This window comes from Chrysemys picta, chromosome 6 (genome assembly GCF_011386835.1).
Source record: "Chrysemys picta bellii isolate R12L10 chromosome 6, ASM1138683v2, whole genome shotgun sequence".
Lineage (NCBI taxonomy): Eukaryota > Metazoa > Chordata > Testudines > Emydidae > Chrysemys > Chrysemys picta.
The window spans coordinates 125,807,287-125,826,548 of NC_088796.1; the positions used below are offsets into that span (position 1 = coordinate 125,807,287).

The 19,262-nt window shown below is 42.8% G+C and overlaps 1 protein-coding gene across 2 annotated transcripts in view; it reads right to left on the bottom strand.

Moving 5' to 3' along the window:
* Positions 1–9,103: 9,103 nt before the first annotated feature.
* DGKQ (diacylglycerol kinase theta) overlaps positions 9,104–19,262 on the bottom strand; it is a 133,589-nt gene continuing 123,430 nt past the window's right edge. For both annotated transcript variants that reach the window (XM_065549786.1, XM_065549785.1), the window contains 4 exons: positions 18,938–19,084; positions 17,349–17,460; positions 15,634–15,786; positions 9,104–14,346 (listed from right to left, as the gene is read on the bottom strand). In XM_065549786.1, coding sequence (XP_065405858.1) covers positions 14,248–14,346; positions 15,634–15,786; positions 17,349–17,460; positions 18,938–19,084 — 511 coding nt within the window. In that variant the 3' untranslated portion in view covers positions 9,104–14,247. The remainder of the gene's footprint in view (positions 14,347–15,633; positions 15,787–17,348; positions 17,461–18,937; positions 19,085–19,262) is intronic.

Genomic DNA, 19,262 nt, shown 5'->3' on the forward strand with positions numbered 1-19,262 from the left:
GGACGTGGGAGGAGGGGTCCAGAGGAGCCAGGCGTCATCTGTGATTTATAAACTAAATGACTGTAACGACTGCGGTGGAGAGAAAACGGATTCCTACTTCTCTGCAGCAAACAGCAAGCAAAATGGTTGGTATCCAAGATACCTCCACAGCAACGCTGCAGTGCAGTTCTTTGGCAAGGAGTTAAACTGTCCAAGTCAGGATACTTGTTCCTACATATGGCCTTTCAGTGCTAACATGCCATCTGCGATGGTGCTTGTAAAAAGCTACTGTAAATGACACTTGCAACTATTCGGATCAGTTTGTCCTGCTCTCCAGTCCACTTACAGGAAGAAGGGACTTGAGGTCCTTCAGGACTTAGAATTAAGTGAGTTTTAGCACTGCAGATTGTGTACAGCCCTTTCTCCTACTGGAGGGAGCTAATTGTTCAAAAGCGTGAATTATTTCACTCTCAGTACACTGCAAACTAGATCAAACACATTTGCAACTCAGTCTTTCCTCCTGCCTTCCTGAATTTAAGGCATGTGCTGTCAAGAGAAATCTGACTGCCTCTGCAGTTGAGTTTCTCCCTGGTGGGCTATAGTCTGTGTGAGTGAGGGGCACACTTCAGGCAGTCCAGTGTAGTTCAGTGTGTGAACTGATCAAGCCTGAGATTCATTGGAGGATTTAGGCTACACTGACACTCGTTGAGGACCAGGCGCACTGGTCACCCTCACAATCTCTCTTATTAGTTGATCACCATTTGTTAGTTTGTACAGCTACCCATTAGGCTCTGTCTACACTGTAGAACTTACAGCAGCACAATTGTAGCACTGCAACCACGCCGCTGTAAGGTCTCCTGTGTAGCCGCTCTATGCCAGCAGGACCCACCTCTCCTGCTGGCATAATTAAACCACCCCCAATGAGCAGTGGTAGCTACGTCGGCGGGAGACGCTCTCCCAGCGAAATACCACTGTTCAAATCCATGCTTTTGTTGATGAAACTTATGTCCATCAGGGAGGTGTTTTTTCACCCCCCCGAGCGACAAAAATGTTGCCGACAAAAGTGCTAACCTAGACAAAGCCTTACATTCCCATTAGACTCTAAAATTCACAGAATGAAGGGGAGGAATTGTCTAAAGTAGAGGCTTAAGTGGATAACAGATTAAGTTTCAAGGAGATAAATTTAAAGCGCTTCAGAAGAACAGACTGTGAAGTTATCTGACAAGCAGATTTTAGTTTGTCAACTCTGCAACTGTGGCACTAAATGCCTAATAAAGTCTGACTGAAACTTGTCAGCCATTCCTCAGTCCTGATCAAAATGCTCTTGGTACGTGATTGTTTTGTATCGCTGCAAACTGTCCAGTTTAATAAATGGGGCTTTGTAAAAATGACAACTTTGGCACCACTTCTATGTATTTTATCCATGTGAGGGTGCACAAAATGAACTAATCAGAATAATTTTGTTACACTAGAGACGTATAATGAGTATAGTGTGCCAAACATGCATTTCAGGCTGTCTCTCAAATGATGGCAAATTAATCCCAGGTAGACACCTGACTTCAATTGGTTGCGGCAGTGTTGGGGAGAAATGCCGTGCTAGCCGGTGTATCCAGAATCAGCCGTCACACTGCGGCCTGTGAGCCTGCATTAGACTGAGCCAGAAAGCGTCAGCTTGATTTCCGTAGAGTGTTTTATAGAAGACTAGCAAGAGCAGACAGGTGGCTTTTGCACTTTCTAACTTCCCGATGTGAAAGTGTGACCCAAGCCAATCAAGGATGCATTTGGCTTGTTTAAACGGTAAGTGTGAACATTCTAAACGTGGGACAGGGCCATGGTGTTGGTCGTCTGATTGTTTTTCTGGACATCACAACGGTCCGTTAGCAGGACATTGGTGCAAACCTAAGCCATCAGTCCCCATAGCTTCCTAGGGAGCACACCCTGCTAAAAGAACTACTGAAGGGTGGTCATTTATCTGTAAAACAAAGTGTCAGGCCTGAGGACCTGCAGCTGGGCCTGGGATCAAGTAACCTGCTGAAGGACCTAATTGGCCAGATCACTGGATTGGTTGAACAGCATTGCCCCGACTGCTCTTAAGTCCAGCAGTAGCACTTGGCCAGTGGTTGCCCAATGCTGTGATTGCACCTTTCCCTGGCTTCTTCCCAGCCTTGCTTCAGTCCGCTTGATCCCTGCTTTGTTTCTGACTCCGGGTTCCTGACACCGGCTCTGACTCTTCGCTCTCGATTCCAACTCCGACCACTAGGATGGATTGCTGTTGGTCTAACCAGTAGGCCGGACTGCCCACACCCCAGTCTGTGGCACAAAGCCTGGCACAATTCCCTTCGCTTCATACACTCTATGAGTAGTAGTTCCTAGTCAATGCGAACTGCCTTTCCCCTGTTATTTATTTACCTATTGCTCCGAAATAACGTTTTGGGGATCACCCTGGCCAGTGAGGGATTCTGTCACCATCTTGGATGTCTTAAAGCCGTGCTGCTGTGGTTCAGTGCTCCGACACCAGTACCCACCCTGCAAGCAGGACTTCCACCAGCCTTGTTACTTCTTGCAGGGTTAGCTCAACAATCCCTTCCAGTCCCAAGTGCCCCCAAATCCAGCTCCCCGTGTTCCTCACTACCAGACACTGACTTTTCCCTCTGGTTCGTCACCGCCAAAGGTGTGAAACCCATCCCAGGTTAGCAGTTCACTTTGGTGCCCGCACTCCAGTTTGCACAACAGAGGAGCTGCTTGAGGTGCATATGAACAAAACAAAATCATTGATTCAAAGATGAAACAACAAGGAAAAGCAAACACAGGCGAGGTGCACAGAAAATAAACAAAGACACGAGCTCAGGCTTTATATGTCCCCATTAGCTAAATTCCCTCGTCTAATACAAGTGACCTTTGGACAGGTTGTTCCCAGCGTGCCCATTTCCCTAGAGGATCCAGTGTTTCACGGAGAGCACCCCACTGAGATGCTGGCCCTCAGTTTCTGGATACCTTTCAAATCCCTTCCCCGTTAAGAGGGTTTTTTCCCCTTTTTCTCAGACTCTGGCAATTCATGGTTACACAGAGCAGGGCGTTTTCCACGCAGGGGGTTTGTTTTCCAGTTCAAGTTGTTTCAATGTTTGCCCATTAACTGTGATGGTCCAACATTGTCATGTCCTGGCTGGACAATGTTAAATGCTAGGGAAACATTGTCCTGCCTGATTGTCTCCCCCGCTGCTGTGAGGGGATGGTGCAGTTGCATTGTAGTTACAATGACAATGCTCTACACACACATCCCTGCACACACATCTCCTAATGACCAGCAAGTTCAGAACATTACAAGCTTTCATAACAAACCTTGACATATTTTGACACATAATAGCATCGTCTACAAATTCAAGGCCATGAAAAACGCGTCACGGACCGTGAAATCTGGACTTTTGTGTGCTTTTACCCTGTACTATACAGATTTCATGGGGGAGACCAGTGTTTCTCAAATTGGGGGTCCTGACCCAAAAGGGAGTTGCAGGGGGGTCACAAGGTTATTTTAGGGGGGTTGTGGTGTTGCCACCCTGACTTCTGTGCTGCCTTCAGAGCTGGGTGGCCAGAGAGCGACAGTGATTGGCTGGGCGTCCAGCTCTGAAGGCGGCTCTCCGCCAGCAGCAGCACAGAAGTAAGGGTGGCAATACCATACCAGGCCATCCTTACTTCTGCACTGCGGCCTTCAGAGCTGGGCGGCCGGAGAGTGGTGGTTGCTGACTGAGAGCTCAGCTCTGCAGGCAGCAGCGCAGAAGTAAGGGGGCAATACCATACCATGCCATCCTTACTTCTGTGCTGCTGCTGGTGGCGGCTCTGCCTTCAGATCTGGGTTCCCAGCCAGCAGCCGCCGCTCTCCAGCTGCCCAGCTCTGAAGGCAGCACCGCCGCCAGCAGCAGCAGAGAAGTAAGGGTAGCAGTACCACAACTACCCCCTACAATAACCTTGCGACCCGCCCGCAACAACTCCTTTACGGATCAGGACCCCTGCAATTACAACACCGTGACATTTCAGTTTTAAATAGCTGAAAACATGAAATTTACGATTTTTAAAATCCTATGAGCGTGAAAATGACCAAAATGGACCAGGAATTTGGTAGGGCCCTAGTCATGAGGAAGTATCTATAGAAAATATTGTCAATCCAAGGTTTTAAGGTCTTGTCATTTTGAAGTGCAAGACCTTTAAAACAATGAAGGATTTACATGTCACCAAATCAAATGTGGTAGAACCGTGGAAACGTTTAAAACTGAAAAATCCGCAGCGGCAGCATCGCAAGTGCTGCAAGCTATAATTGTGTGAAGAATTTATATATTGGGGTATTGCTCTAATTAAGTCTGAAGACAAGAGGGCAGCAATCCTAAATGGCCAAATAAACTAGACAGCAAAGTCTATCAATATGTTCTAAGTGATAAATATTTTATCTTGCAAATAAATCAATAGCCAAAAACAAAACCATATGCAACTACAGTAATGCTGTCTTGATATTCCCTCCCTCCACCCCCAACCTTAGTTCTCCCACTTGAGAGTCATTTGTCAAAGGTTTAAGATTCTAAAATCGACTTAAACTACTACAACCACCAATGATCTCGTGGACATTCAGATTCAATGAGGTTCTGGACACACGTTATCTTACGCGTAAAAAGTATGATCAAAGCTAGGGATACACCATAATATGCAAGTAAAAACTCCTTCCAAAAAGAAGCATCACTTAATCTTGTGTCAACAAAAGGGATGAGTTTGAAAATACGGTACAAGATTTTTCAAGCTGAGTGTAACTACCTAAAGCAGTTGTGTGAACCGAACTTTGAAAATCTGGACCATTGTTAAAATTATCCACAAGGGAAAAACACAAGGTTAAAAGAAAACCTCAAATACCATCAAGTGTGCTAACAAATAAAGACAAAAGCAGCTAAACATTTTTAAGAAGCTGGCGCAAGAGATATGGTGTAGGATAAAACACAACAAAACAGCAATGTCTAAGTTGCAGAGAAAAATTGGAAACTAGCTAAATACTCAGGCCTTGGCTACACTTACCCGGTAGTTCGGCGGCGAGCGATCGAACTTCTGGGTTCGACTTATCGCGTCTTGTCTGGACGCGATAAGTCGAACCCGGAAGTGCTCGCCGTCGACTGCGGTACTCCAGCTCGGCGAGAGGAGTACCGCGGAGTCGACGGGGGAGCCTGCCAGCCGCGTGTGGACCGAGGTAAGTTCGAACTAAGGTACTTCGAACTTCAGCTACGTTATTCACGTAGCTGAAGTTGCGTACCTTAGTTCGAATTAGGGGGTTAGTGTAGACCTGGCCTCAGGTGATCAACTATCAAACACCATGATCTGCAATACAGAAAAGAGAGCGATTATTTTTCAGAAATTCAGGAAAGAAGCCAGTAGTGCCGCATCAGAAAACAGTAGCCATAACAATGACACATTAGGTAAGTTCATGGAGGACAGGTCCATCAATGGCTTTTAGCCAAGATGCTCAGGGATGTAACCCCATCCTCTAGGTGTCCCTAGCCTCTGACGGCCAGAAGCTGGGAGTGAACGACAGAGGATGGATCGCTCAATATTTGCCTGTTCTGTTCATTCCCGCTGAAGCACCTGGCACTGGCCACTGTTGGTAGACAGGACACTAGGCTAGATGGACCATTGATCTGACCCTCTATGGCCGTTCTCGTGTTATGCTGAGCACTAGGTATTCTTGGACACTTGAACTGTAAAATGCTCAATCAAGTAGTGTCTGGAGAATGAGTGAAACAAAGCAAGTTTGCTCTTTGCAGAAACCCCTTTCACCATTTGTAACAAGAAAATGTTAACCAACACACACAGACTCATCCAGGGTGTATCAGAAATTACCAATTATATTTGTCACAGACATAAATTCTAGTTATAGATCTCTGGTACTCACAAATTATACTTAGAATACAGAATTTCAATCAGTGCAAAATGTACAGTCAAAATTACACACAAAACCATATTGCAAAATATATACAGAATTATTCTAAGAACATAATCTGAGGACAAACTGATGTTTAAATATAAAAGAAAAGTCCACCTTTTTTTTTTGTTTTTTAGTTACTACATTTTAGGAACATTAATTCATAGAGACAGATTACCAGCACAGTGGTCTGCAAGGCAGAAAACTAGAAACTAGTTATAGCATGAAAACCCTTTTTTAAGATCAAACCACAAGTAAAGATGTGTGATATGCTTTATTAGTTTGAGGCACACAACACAAATAGAATTCAACCACATTAATAGCTACACTGTCAACAAACTGTTTCGAAGAATTATCAGGCAGAAGCACAAAGAATCAGCACTGCACACTAGCCGAACTATTCAATGGTCAGTTTAGCTTAGCTTGTCGGTGTAATCCACGTGGCCCAACATGTGACAACATTCACAAGAAATGCCGTAAGACATCATGAAGTACCTTGTTTTTAAAAAACGTGTTCATCTTATTTAAAGAGCTAGTCCAGTGAAATCGGCTGCTTGGACTAGGTGGCAATGGAAAATAACACAATTACTCAGGTAATGATAATTTACCACATAATGGAACTTTTGCGTACAGGAGGATAATCAAACTTTTCTATGGCTAACAAAACAATCTGTGCTTCTCTGATTTTGATATCAAGGTATCAGATCCTGCCTCCCGCCCTTCATCTCAATCTACAGCTTCACCAAGGTAGCTTACTGTTGGTCTCTCAGCCATTTCCAATTTTAAATTTTCTCTTCGCACTTTTGAAAAGCGGAAACGAGCCAACTACTTCTATGACACAGACCTCGCAGGATTTTGCTTTCAAGGAGTTAGGTTTAGGTTTTCCAAGCACCTGTATTTGCTCACTTTCAATACTGACTAATTTCTTAGGCACCTCTTGCTACTCCCTATTTGGCAAATTTAAAACCATAAAGGGAGGAGAGCAATCACCAGAGCGGCATTTGCCCGATCCAGGATTCTGCATCCCTTACTGGTGTATATTTGGCCCAAGAGACAGCTGCCTTTGGACGCACAGGATGGCGGCATGGCACATTCACTTTAGGCAGACAGGGTAATAACCAAAATTGTCACAATTTTGTGCCCAAATGAGGAATTTTTGTCCTTTCATCTGTAGGAATTCAGAGATGGAAAGTTAAGCCTCTTAAACAGGTGTTTATATTGTGAATTGCTACAAGAGAAGCGTAAAAGGTCAAGGTGATTAGCACAATATGGCATAAATTGAAGATAAATGAAGCCACGTCTTCTGAGAATAAGTGTTCTCTTAATAGATAAGCTAAGTGCATTATGTCTGAAACACGTTACAAAGGTGTTGCTAAACACAGAACTAACAGTGAAAGGATCATTTCACTGCCCTATAAAGAAAAAATGCTTATCTGCTTTGAAATACATTTTTAAATCATGATATACACTTGTTTCAAGAGCTCAGACCAACTTTTTCAACACCACTTAATTGTTTATAAAACCATTTTATACATTATCAAAAATAAACTGGTCCTTTCGGAAGAAATGTTCAATCTAATACTTTTATCAGCACAGAGTCGGTTCTATCAGTTCATAGCAGAAAAGTGAAAATCCACGCTTACATATTTCCGAAGGGTTACTTACGAGCCCAAACTGAAAAGGCAACGATTCCACTCCTGGGCACGGGAAGTAAAAACAATAGTTCCAAAATGTAAAACAGTGCACTGTGTCAAAAGCGAACCAGAGTGCATACAATCAATAGTCACCAATCTGTAAACATTGGAACTGCGGTCTAATCATACATTTAGAAACCATTTTAATAAGTTGTGTTCAAACCACTGCATTCCATGTAATGCCTTTACATTGGTCAGTGCAAATGCACAGAGAGGTCAAAGACGTGAAGGCCTTTTCAGTTGGACTTCTTATCACACATCCCGTGTGTCAAATTAACTACCTGTTAACATTATAAATAAATTTAAAATGAATCTCATGCATTATAAAAATTAGTCTATTAAACCTAATTCATAGAATAGCAGCCAATTTATAATGGTTTAAAGTTTAAATGAACTTTCAGTCAGTTAGATATAAATATGTATTGCAAAAACGTTACAATCTCCTCTCCTTCCCTAATGGGGCACTAAACGAGAGTACAGTAATTTCACTGAAATGGATGCTAGGGAATGTTACAATTACAAGAATAACTAGCATTTTAAATGGCATTCTACAGACTTCTTTGTATTTTAACCTGAAAGTGCATCTTAAGTCTGCAAAAAGGTTTTCCTTATTTACACTACAAACACAAAAAGGCAGTTCTGCCATACACTAAACAACGTCTGTTCTGCATTTACTTGTTAAGTGCAAAATGTCTGGAAAATAATGGAAACCCCCACAATCTGGGATCTAGGTTTGAAAATGAGCCAAAGTTCCCAATCTGAATCTGCGCCAGATCAGTAGTAACTGAAGATCTTTGCATTTCGTGGCTGTTGAAGGACGTACGTGGAAATGAATGGGTGGTCTCAGACCCGCTGCTAGCGGACAAGCGTTCAGATCAAACCGCACCATCAGAATTGGCACTAATTAGTCGTCAGTTTCAGCAGAAGGGCTGAGAACAAAGGACATGAAGGTGGCGCCAGCGGAGGATGGCAGAGGCCCACAGTCACTGTGGTGGCGGCGGGAAAGCAGCCTGTGTTGTAGATTGAAAAAACGTCTATTTCCAGGTCGCAATACTGCACTTTTCAAAGAAATATTCAGCCGAACAATAAACAGACTGCACAAAATACACAAAGTATCAGGCAATGCTATGGTACGTTTTAAAGCATTTGCACTGCTGTAGCTTTATCGTTGTTAAACCTTACCATTTTCAACAATTTACCCCAGGTATATACATTTGCTACAATGGTTTAATTTTGTTTGGCATTAGGCAATGTTTAGCAATGACTGTACTTACACAACAATAGGCTGGGCGACTGGGTAAACAACATACATGCATAAACACATCCATCCAAACGTTCATCCAATAGTTAGGATCTGGATTGAGTAGATAAGGTACTCTTAAAAAATGCCACTTACACAATAAGCTTGTATAGGATATGAAGGAAATAAATATCCATTCATAAGAGTTTCATTCATTATTTACAGTCTTGTGACTACTAAGAGGTTCTCCTAGATTTTTATTAAATGTATTACAGAGGAAGAGTTGTGGTTTAGTTTAATATCCAGGGCCTGATTAAAATCTACAGGAAGATATACAGAGGTAAAGCTAAAATATATGCTGATGCTGAATTCTTAACTCATTGCTGGATTTTATAACCAGTGAATCTTGTTGAAAAAAACAGGTTCCTTAGATCCATGAGGTTTGTGTTGGGAATCTTGATGACAGTGTCTCTCACGGACCGGCAAGAAGGGGCTCAGACCACTTGTGTGTTATCAATAAGGATCAGAAGCAAATGACATCAGAACCTAGTCACCCAGCTAAATCCACACGAGGATATACTGTGACCAGATGTTCAACTCGCCCAGACAACTTAATCGTTTTTTGGCAAAATGAGTCACTGAGTTCACGAAGATCAACTTAGATTAAGCATCACTAAGTAGAAGCTTACACTACCCTAAACCAAACCATAAGTGTTGGAATAACATTGAGGGAATAAGTTACAACCATAAAAGCCAGAAATTGTGAAGTTATGGCTAAAACTCAGAGCAGACATTTTGTCCTTACCCTGTACTATTCAATAACATACATATCTAGGACTGTATATCTTAAACATGCATTGGATCTGGGTTGGAAAGCTGAGATACTGAATAGCACTTTTAGTGACCCCCTTCTCCTCCCCTACTGACAAGGGCTGGAAAGCCAGGAGGTAGCGGCCAAATGCAACGTTCCAAGCAGGAAGCGGACAGGCAATACAAGTGTGCCCTGAGGCTGTAATCAGACAGGGGCCTACAGCACAGTATACGTCTCCCTATGAGCCCACAAGGACCACCCATAAGCATGGCCCAGCCTCCCCAGGATTCAGCCTCCCTCCCAATATCGTTTCTGAGCTCTCTGCGCCACGTTTTCTAAACCACTCTAGCTCCAAATTTGTTAATGCTATTTTAAGCACTGGCCGAGGGACCACGGTAAGTTTATATAATTATCACGTTTTACAGCATTCTCCACTCAGAGCTGATAATGGTATGAACCATGCATTAGACCGTCAAAATGTAATTATATTGCATTATCTCACTGGATTTACATAAAACCTAATTATCAGCTGTTACACATGTTTAACGTAACTTATAAGCAACGCCACCTTTCTGCAGGGAAGCCTCCGAGTAATTAATATGAACGCAAAGACTGTACGTGATTAACCCTATCCCCACCCACAGCAGGTGTAATTTTGATAAAAACAAAACTATAGCACTACAATTCCCTAAGCATCTGAGCCTTTTTAAATATCTGAAATTGAAACAGCTTAAAAATAGTTCCTCCAGAGAATTCGTCTCCGTTTTTCAATTGGTTTGCTTATTCTGTGTATATTCACTTTTCCATCCCACTTGCCCAAAAATCTGTTGCGTCTTGAAAACATACAGAAGATATTTCAGAACCAGACTAAGAGACAGAAAGGCCATAAACATTAAGCTTTAAAAAATGGTATCTATTTTCATTTCCAACGGGCCAATCACCAAACTGTCTAGATACCACATACATCAGACTTCATTTCTGCATGAGCAAGGGTCCGAAGCTTCCCACCACTTCTTCTATCCCTGTCAGTGTCCTCTCTGGTGGCTGCCTGCCAGGAAAGCACTATTGCACCAGACTATGGGAGGTATGCACAAAGAGATGGATCTTGCACTGTGCTCTAAGTGTGGACAGAGTCTGGCGTTTATACCAATCAGATGGCAGGCAATTCCACAGCCAAAATGTCTTCCACTTAAAATATGCTGTCCAAAGAGTTTCACCTTCGGGATTGTGAACCACACTATTTCAGATAACAGCCACGGCAATGGGGCAGCGGGGGAGAGAGACAGGACTGAGCACATTACGATCTGTGAAGGTCAGGACTAGCAGCATGAAACAGATCCGGAGTGTCAATTGGAGCCAGCGTAGGAATGGCGCACTGGGGAGATGGGCTTTCTGGTGAGGTCCGTGGAGGAGAGAGGCTTCCGTTTCTGCATGCTCTTTGCAGTCAACTCAGATAGAGTCTGCAGATGACAAAAACATTCATCTCCATGGCTAGGCCGCATCAGAGAGAACAGAATCAAATCTCTTAACTACGTAAAGTTTAAAAGCAGCTTTCCTGGCCACTGTTGTGCCTTGGATACCCATGAGCAGTGATGTATTTCCTTAGTCCGTTGACTTCACCCTGCGAGAGCAGACAGCTTGAAATACAATGCTTTCCTCCTCCCACTATCAGCAGAAGTGCCCACACTCAAGCTGCTTGCTTTTCATGCACGTACCAATTTCCAAGCACCGAAGTGGAGCTGATGCTATGTTTGAAGAGGGAAGATGCACATGAAAGATCTGCACCATCAGCATGCAGATATCTCACTCTCAACAGAGATCTTGTTCTGATGTTGAATAAGAGGGGATGGCGTCCTGTAGCGCTCTTACGGTAAGGACACATGGGGAAGAGGAGCAGCTGTCCCATAAGTGAGTAAAAAGCATCTCTTGATGACAGATGGTAGAAACTGTTGTTAGATCAAGCCACATTTGCACTGAAGTTTCAGCTCTGTCCGTGGCAATAAGCTGATTATCAAAACCGCTGCCACGCCTTAGCTACCTCCGAAGCATGACTAGAAGGTGTCTATAACACTGGTAGAAAACAACCGCGGCAGGCGTCGACTTGCAACCACTTGCTGAGGAGACCGTGAAAAGGGGATGGCTGGCAAGAACACCGGCATCAATTGCTTGCTAAACAAAGGCTGGGCTTTTTCACGTTTTACGGTCGACAGAATGCCATCCTGGAGGTGGCCCTCACGTGGGACCTGGCTTCGACGGGCCATTCCACAAGCAGCGACGTTAAGAGTCTTTTCAGAGCCTCTGCTTGAGTGACTGAGCCATGCTACCAATGCGGTCACCGTTTTTCTCTGATTTGCTGCCCCCCGAGCAGAGGTGGCTGTCATGTATTTCATCAGTTCTTTCTACAGCCAAGGGTAAGTGCACCTAGTCGCCTGCTAATAGGACTCTGGTTCATGAGGACATAGCTGGGAGCAGTTCCATTGGTCAAGACTTACCAGACACAACACTGAAAGATCTTAGTCCCCTTTCCCTGGGTGGGGTAGGACTGTACAAATTCCTTCCACCACAATGGTCCTACATCTTTTCACATTGCTATTTGAGCCCATTCATTTCCACCTGACTTAGATCACCAGAGAACCATGGTGAGCTGAGAGGGATGCAAAGAGAAGGGGTGTTTAGAAAGGCCCATGCGGGAATGGCTGCGGACAACAGATGTAGTGTTCTACCAGACCTTCAGCACATTAGCCCCGGGGCTGGGCAGCATTCTCAACCACCCTGACCCATCAGTCTGCAGCAGGTGGACAAGCAGTCAGATCACCGTCTGGGAGGATGGTCATGCCCTAGCCTGGGCTTACAACATACACTGGTCCAGCTACATTACAATACAGTCACTATGGCCCAGATCCTCAAATGTATTCAGGCTCCACTTCCAATGAAATCAATGCGCGTTAGGTACCTAAATAGCATTGAGAATCTGGGCCTACCCCCCTTCTCCATGCCCCAAATGCTACACTACATTGGCAGCCTGCAAGAAAGAACCGTGGCTAAACAGTTGCGGGAATGCTGTTAGGCCGTTCGTTACTTTACTGCTAAATACTCAGTCATCTGAAGCCACAGCATTTTCTACAGCACACGACATACATGTTGCCAGACATACAGTCTTACTGCACACACACTATGCCTCCGAAAAAACTCCAAGAATTAAACTATTGTGTATTTCCATTTAATGTTAGCCTGCCTCTACGTTCACGTATCGTGGGCTATGTCTACACTCCAAGCCAGGGACGTGAATCCGCTGCTCGCGTACACATCTCACGGTAGCTCAATGAGAGCCAGTGCAGATACAAATAGTGGTGTAGCCATGGCCGCACGGGCAGCAGAGACGTAGCTTAGCTGTGCCGAGCATGTGCCCGCCGATTTCAGGCTGGTTTGTACGTGGTAAAGTTTAGATACGCCTCCACTACTACGTATACTCACGCTAGCTTTCATCGAGCTAGCGTAGGCGGGGAATCGCACCCCTTGTAGAGAGGCAGCCTTAGTGAACGGATAGTCAATGAAATAGTCGTTTTCAGCAGCTTTTTGCCAGAATTAGTACCCATTCTTCTACTCTCTGGAGCTTGTATGGAAGTCATAGTCAAAATACATTTACACATAGGGCTTTTTTTTTTTTGAAAATTAATTTGAAACCAGACAGATGAGGACCTGTGGAGGAGTATGGAGTCACCAAAGGTAGAACACCCAGCAGGGGAGAAAAATAAGAGCCCAAGAAGTTTGTTGTCTACATATATTACTGAGGTAAACTTTGTCTCCATTTAGTCAAGAGATAGCTGCTGAACTGTTTGATGTGTTCGATGACTGGAAGAGGCTAGACCATTTCATAACTGTTTAAAACATATTTTTGTCCCCATCCACTTTGTCCAAGTAAACCACCTTGAAACGATACTGTCTTAACCATTTTGACTTGAGCGTTTCAGCGCCGTTTTTCTCCTCTGTACACGGCGCTCTTCACGTTGGGATCATTATCATTACGGTTATTCATCTCGAGTAACATGGCCTCAAACAGCGACGCCTCAGATAGTGGTGTTTGGCCTTGCCCAAGAAGGTCACAGCACAACAGCAAAGAGATGCAACTACTACAGTTCTGTTTGTTGGAAGACTGTTGTTCAGGGTTAGTTTAACAGAACCTTGCGATGAGTTGTCTATGGAAGATTATGTAACAAAAAGGCTAGAAATTTCTTAACAAAATGAAAATTTTGCAAAACCAAGTGTGAAGAGCTCCATAGGGTAGATCTGTGTTATCTACTGGTACAAACCAAAAACTGGGCAATGGTTTAGGGAAGGCTACCAAAGGCAAACATTTCGAATGAAATTAGTGGTATATGAGTAGGTGTGCGTCTGCCACCTAATGAGGCACAATCATTTAACAAAATAAGCAGAACACAGTACTATACAATGGAATAAAGGGCAGGCTCGTTCGGAACCCTTCTTTACCAACCCCCTGCACAAAGCTGTACAATGCAGGCTCCTTTCATCTACAGTAGCTGGGTTGCTTTTGTTCTGTAAAGGTCCGCTCAATTCAGTGTCCCACTTCAGCGATTGATACACTATCTGTTCTGGTCTCTTTCAAGCTTCCAGTTTTTTTCTGCTTCTGTTTGGATTTTTTCAACATGTGGACCTTAAATAAAACATTTGTAGAGACGGTTAACGAGAGCAACAAAACATCTCTTTATTCAAGCAAATTTAAGAAAGCTATGCTTAGTAATGAATAAAATATACATTAATGCTGCAACAGAAAAGCCATTTAATAGAGATACTATTAACTTAACTCTCACGTGTCTTTTTTTAACCTCTTATAATTATATCACCCAAGATGACTAACAGAGTCAAGAAAAGCCTAATTTTTGGTTTGCTTACTTTGCGCATTTAAGAGCGGTTTCTGTACAGTGACTCCAAATTGCAAAATGTGTATCTCTCTCTCTCGTGCAGGAAGGGAAAAGTTTTTATACACTGGCCCTCTTTACAAAAAGGCTAATAGTTTGAAAGAGACAAGGCGGGTGAGGTAATATCTTTTATTGGAGCAACTTCTGTTGGTGAGAGAGAGACGCTTTCGAGCTACGCAAAGCTCTTTTTTAACCTGAAGAAGAGCTCTGCGTAGCCGCAAATACTTTTCAAATAATCGAGGCACATTCTGCAAACTCCTCTTTTTTTCTCACGACAAAAGCTTGGCATTCGATGAGATTTCTGGAACTCTTTCTGTACCAACAGATTTCTGCTGTCGTTCTTAAAGGGGTCATTCAAGGAACTTGTGTGTGTGGGAGTCATCAAATGCACTGACAGTGCAAAAGAATCATTTGGCTGCTTCATTGTCAGCAGAAACTTCAACTCCTTGGATGGGAGAAACTTTACTCTCAATCCCCCCAACCCCTCTTCTGCTTCCCCTCCCATTGCGCATACGTCTCATTTCTCCACTTTCTTGCTAGTGGATTCCTTGACCCCTGAACAGGGAGTGCACTGTCCCTCATACACCATGTTCTTGGATTGTCTGAATAACCCTGGTCTTCTGCAACGCAAATAACGTAATTAGAACATGGCTCACTGCTGTCTCATGCGAGGTTAAGCCACATTACAAAACCCCCAGGGGGCTGTTTTCTTAAACATAATCCCCCTCGATACTGTCGTTTTGCTGGTGAAGACAGGCCCTTTAACTAATGTATGTGAACGTCTTTGAATTTCATGGTGTAGATTCCGTAGTGTATATTCATCCAATAGTGCTCACATTATGCTGATTAGCACCTTAAAAATGAAATGCACTAAGAGGATGAGGAACCAGACAATTCGCAGGAGACGAGACAAACAAATGGCACGACTTAGACTAAGGAACAAAACCAAACAGGAGAAAACTTTAACGACAACCATTTACATTTTTCTAATGCAAAAAAGCCAACGGCCGAGGCAAGCTTACCTTCGGTCCTGCAACCGAAATGATCATCTGGCCTGGCGGCTGGATCCAGGGCTCCCCGTCTACTTGAACGGGTGTTGGTTTCAGAAGCGTCACACGGAAGTAAGCTCCTTGGGCTATGCGGATCCCTGATCGCAGACCGCTCTGTACTTGGCCCTATCAGAATATCAGAACTGCCATTATTTTCTAAAACTCTCTAGTATGTATTGGTACAAATAAGCCTTAGAAAAGCAAGGACAGGTGCAGATCATGCTGTGGCTTAAGACTTTTGCAGCGCTGGAGTACATCCTGGCCTTTTCCTGTCTGAGCTTTCTACCCCCTAGAAGATTCCAAAATGATGACCTGACATTTTAAAAAGTAACACCCGTGTTAATCTCATGGCGCAGTAAGACCCTGATCCGGAAAGTGGCTCCAAGCCAACAGACCTCAACTTCGGCTGAGCTCCACTGAACTCAAAGGGGCTTCCTGCTGCTGCAAACTTGTCTGTAGGATTGGGGTCTAGATTTATAAAGGAGTCCAAGTAATTGTTATCCTCGGCATACAACATTTATCAGGATTTGTTCACAAATATTTTTATTTTGTTACAAAAGACACCTAAAAGACCCGTAGAAAATATTGAGATTTTAAATTACTTTAAAAATAACAAATTTTAAAAATCAGATACAGAATCAAACATATCATAAATTCAAATAAAGTCTAGTTTTTCATCCTGCTAAGTGCTCTGACATCATAGGATTTTGCTATCTTAAAGTAATAAATGCTGCAGGTTATTTAATGCATTATGTTATAATTCCTTTTATCATTTTTTGCCTTATAATTTTATTGAGAAGCTTATGAACAATGTGGAATAAGATTACAAGTGGCACCACACCACATTACATATCTGTAACAAGTTTGGAAGAAAGGGATGTAAAAGCAAACCTCCAATAAATGAGTTTCAAATGGTTAAGCTGGAACAATGGGTGCAGTACCAATTATCCACAGCCTAATAAAGCAACCCAGGAAGCAAAAATGAAGCCATCTCTACCGATTCTAATTTCATTTTTTTTTAAGTTATCAGCCTTTGAAATATCATTCACCATCCACTTCTATTTTGAAAGGGGGTAAACAAAAGCACCCGACTGACCTAATCTATACCTCTCATTGTTTTGTGCAGCTAACAGCTCTCTAAATTAAACAGTCCCATTCTTTATATGGACGTCTTTCAGGGCTTGAAACAAAGCCCTCTGAAATCACTGGGAGCATTTCCATTTACGTGAACAAGTGGTACAGCAGACCTCTCAATGCCTCTAAAACCTTTTACCATCCAGCTCCAGACTCCTTCTATATATTGCTGAATTTGAGCACCTGAACAAGGATTTCCAGAGCAGGCTTCAAAAGCTGTCTAAACCCTCTCTCCAACTGCCCTCACAGCCAATGCCCCACAGCATGACAGCCTTTTATATCCTTTTATATTACTTTTATAGCCTAACTTGACTCATATATTTTGTATTCTTAAGATTCTTGGAATTTGTATTCTTAAGATTCTTGGAATTTGTATTCTGATTTTTGAGTGCTTCATTTTACAACCTAAAACTATTTTTTGAAGGTGTTGTGAGCAACATATTTACCATGGGGCAAATTCACAGAGATGTTTACCACGGGTTAAGTGAGTAGTGGCTGTTCTCACTTGCTCAGTACCCCCAAACTAACAAAAAGCGGGCACAGCACTGACTTACCATGTGCACAACACCGGTCACCCCCACGACTTCCAGTAAGCCATCATCGATTCTTGGTTTCTCAAATCGATTATCGTGGTCAGATCCCCAGAGATCAGCTCCAGACCCCCAACTGGAGCAGAGCACACAAACATGGCCGCTGAGAGTATGTTGGCATCTGACAATACTCCAGCAACATCAAAATATCTGATCTGTTAACAATTTAAGAAGCCATTCTGTTCTTCCACAGATTCTCCTTGAGTGGGGTTATGTATTTCTCCTTTTCCACTTTACAAAACACGGTATTTGCCTTCCTAAAATTTGGTAACCTCTTGATAACATTGCTCGGGGGTGGGGGAGGGAGGAGGTGGAAGCAGTGAGGGAGGCCTAAGCAGGTTTTCAGTTGGGGAAAAGTAGATAAGAGGGAAACAGTTTCATACTATTTTGGGTTGCTGGAAACCACAGGTTAAATCTGTGAAGCCTTAACTTTTATGATTACTACTCAGAAGATTACCACAGTTCTTGGTAATATCAATACATTTTTTCTTTCGGAAGACACGATATGTTGGAGGGAAGCTAAATACTGAGAAACTGCTGTATCAAATTATTACATTTAGGCTTCAAATAGCTTTGTAGAATTAAGCACTTCAAATCATTCCACTGAAATCCTGCCAGTGGGAAATTAATATAATTTTACTTCCTAGAAAATACTTGCATTTCCAGTAAGATTAGTATGTTTGCCTCTCCAATGCACAGCTACTGCTCAACACTGGATATGATTTTTTCCCCTTTTCTAGTTTTCTCAGGAATAAAAAAAAAAAAAGATTTAAAAAGAGAAAAAAATCTCTAATTCTTAAAGCCATGCCCTAAATTAGAACAAAAGGTACAGCTGGTTAACTTCTCTTAACGGAGAACCCTAATTAATAGCGCCTTGCTACAGTTAAATACTATGGCAGCCCTTTCAGTAACTATTATACATTTGTAAAAAGCAACAGAGGGTCCTGTGGCACCTTTGAGACTAACAGAAGTATTGGGAGCATAAGCTTTCGTGGGTCAGAACCTCACTTCTTCAGATACAAGACACCTTCACAAAGAGATAAAACTTGCATCTGAAGAAGTGAGGTTCTGACCCACGAAAGCTTATGCTCCCAATACTTCTGTTAGTCTCAAAGGTGCCACAGGACCCTCTGTTGCTTTTTACAGATTCAGACTAACACGGCTACCCCTCTGATACTTATTATACATTTGTGCAAACAAAAAGAAAGCCTGCATGTGATGTACGGGAGTGGGTAAAAGTTACTAGAAATAAATGAAATAAGAAATAATGAAATATGAAAGAAGAGCAGAGATAGCAAAGCGGTTCTCATTACACTAGAAAAACGAGGGTTAGTTTCTATGAACTCAGGTCAGGACTTTCAGAAGAACTGAAGCGAGTTCTGTCCAAATCTCGTAACAGTTGAGCAGCTAGCTCCTTTAAGCACTTTAGAAAATCCCCGCCAAAAAAAGTAAAGAACACCCCTTCCATCTAGTCCTATTGACCACAGAGATTTTGGTGAGTACAACAGGGTGTTTGGTGTGTACAGACACAGACTCATTTCTCACATTTTTACCTGGGGATATTAATGAAAATGAGTCCCTCGATACTTGGTAACTCAACTTCATGCTGGTCCACTTGAAGTTTTATCTCTTTGTGAAGGTTTCTGGTGTGATTTATCCTCTGCAGTCCAACTTTTACATAGACTCCTTTGTTGTGAAACCTATGAACAGAATAGCATTCTGTCACTGCAAGGTTTGACACTATATTGTGGCACTGTTTGAATTATGCTCATTTAAGCTAACACTTTTCTTCTAATTTTGGAACACGTTCATTTAAAGTTTCCTTTAGCTAAAATCACACTTAAGACTTCTAGTTTTAATCAACAAATCGAGCTATTT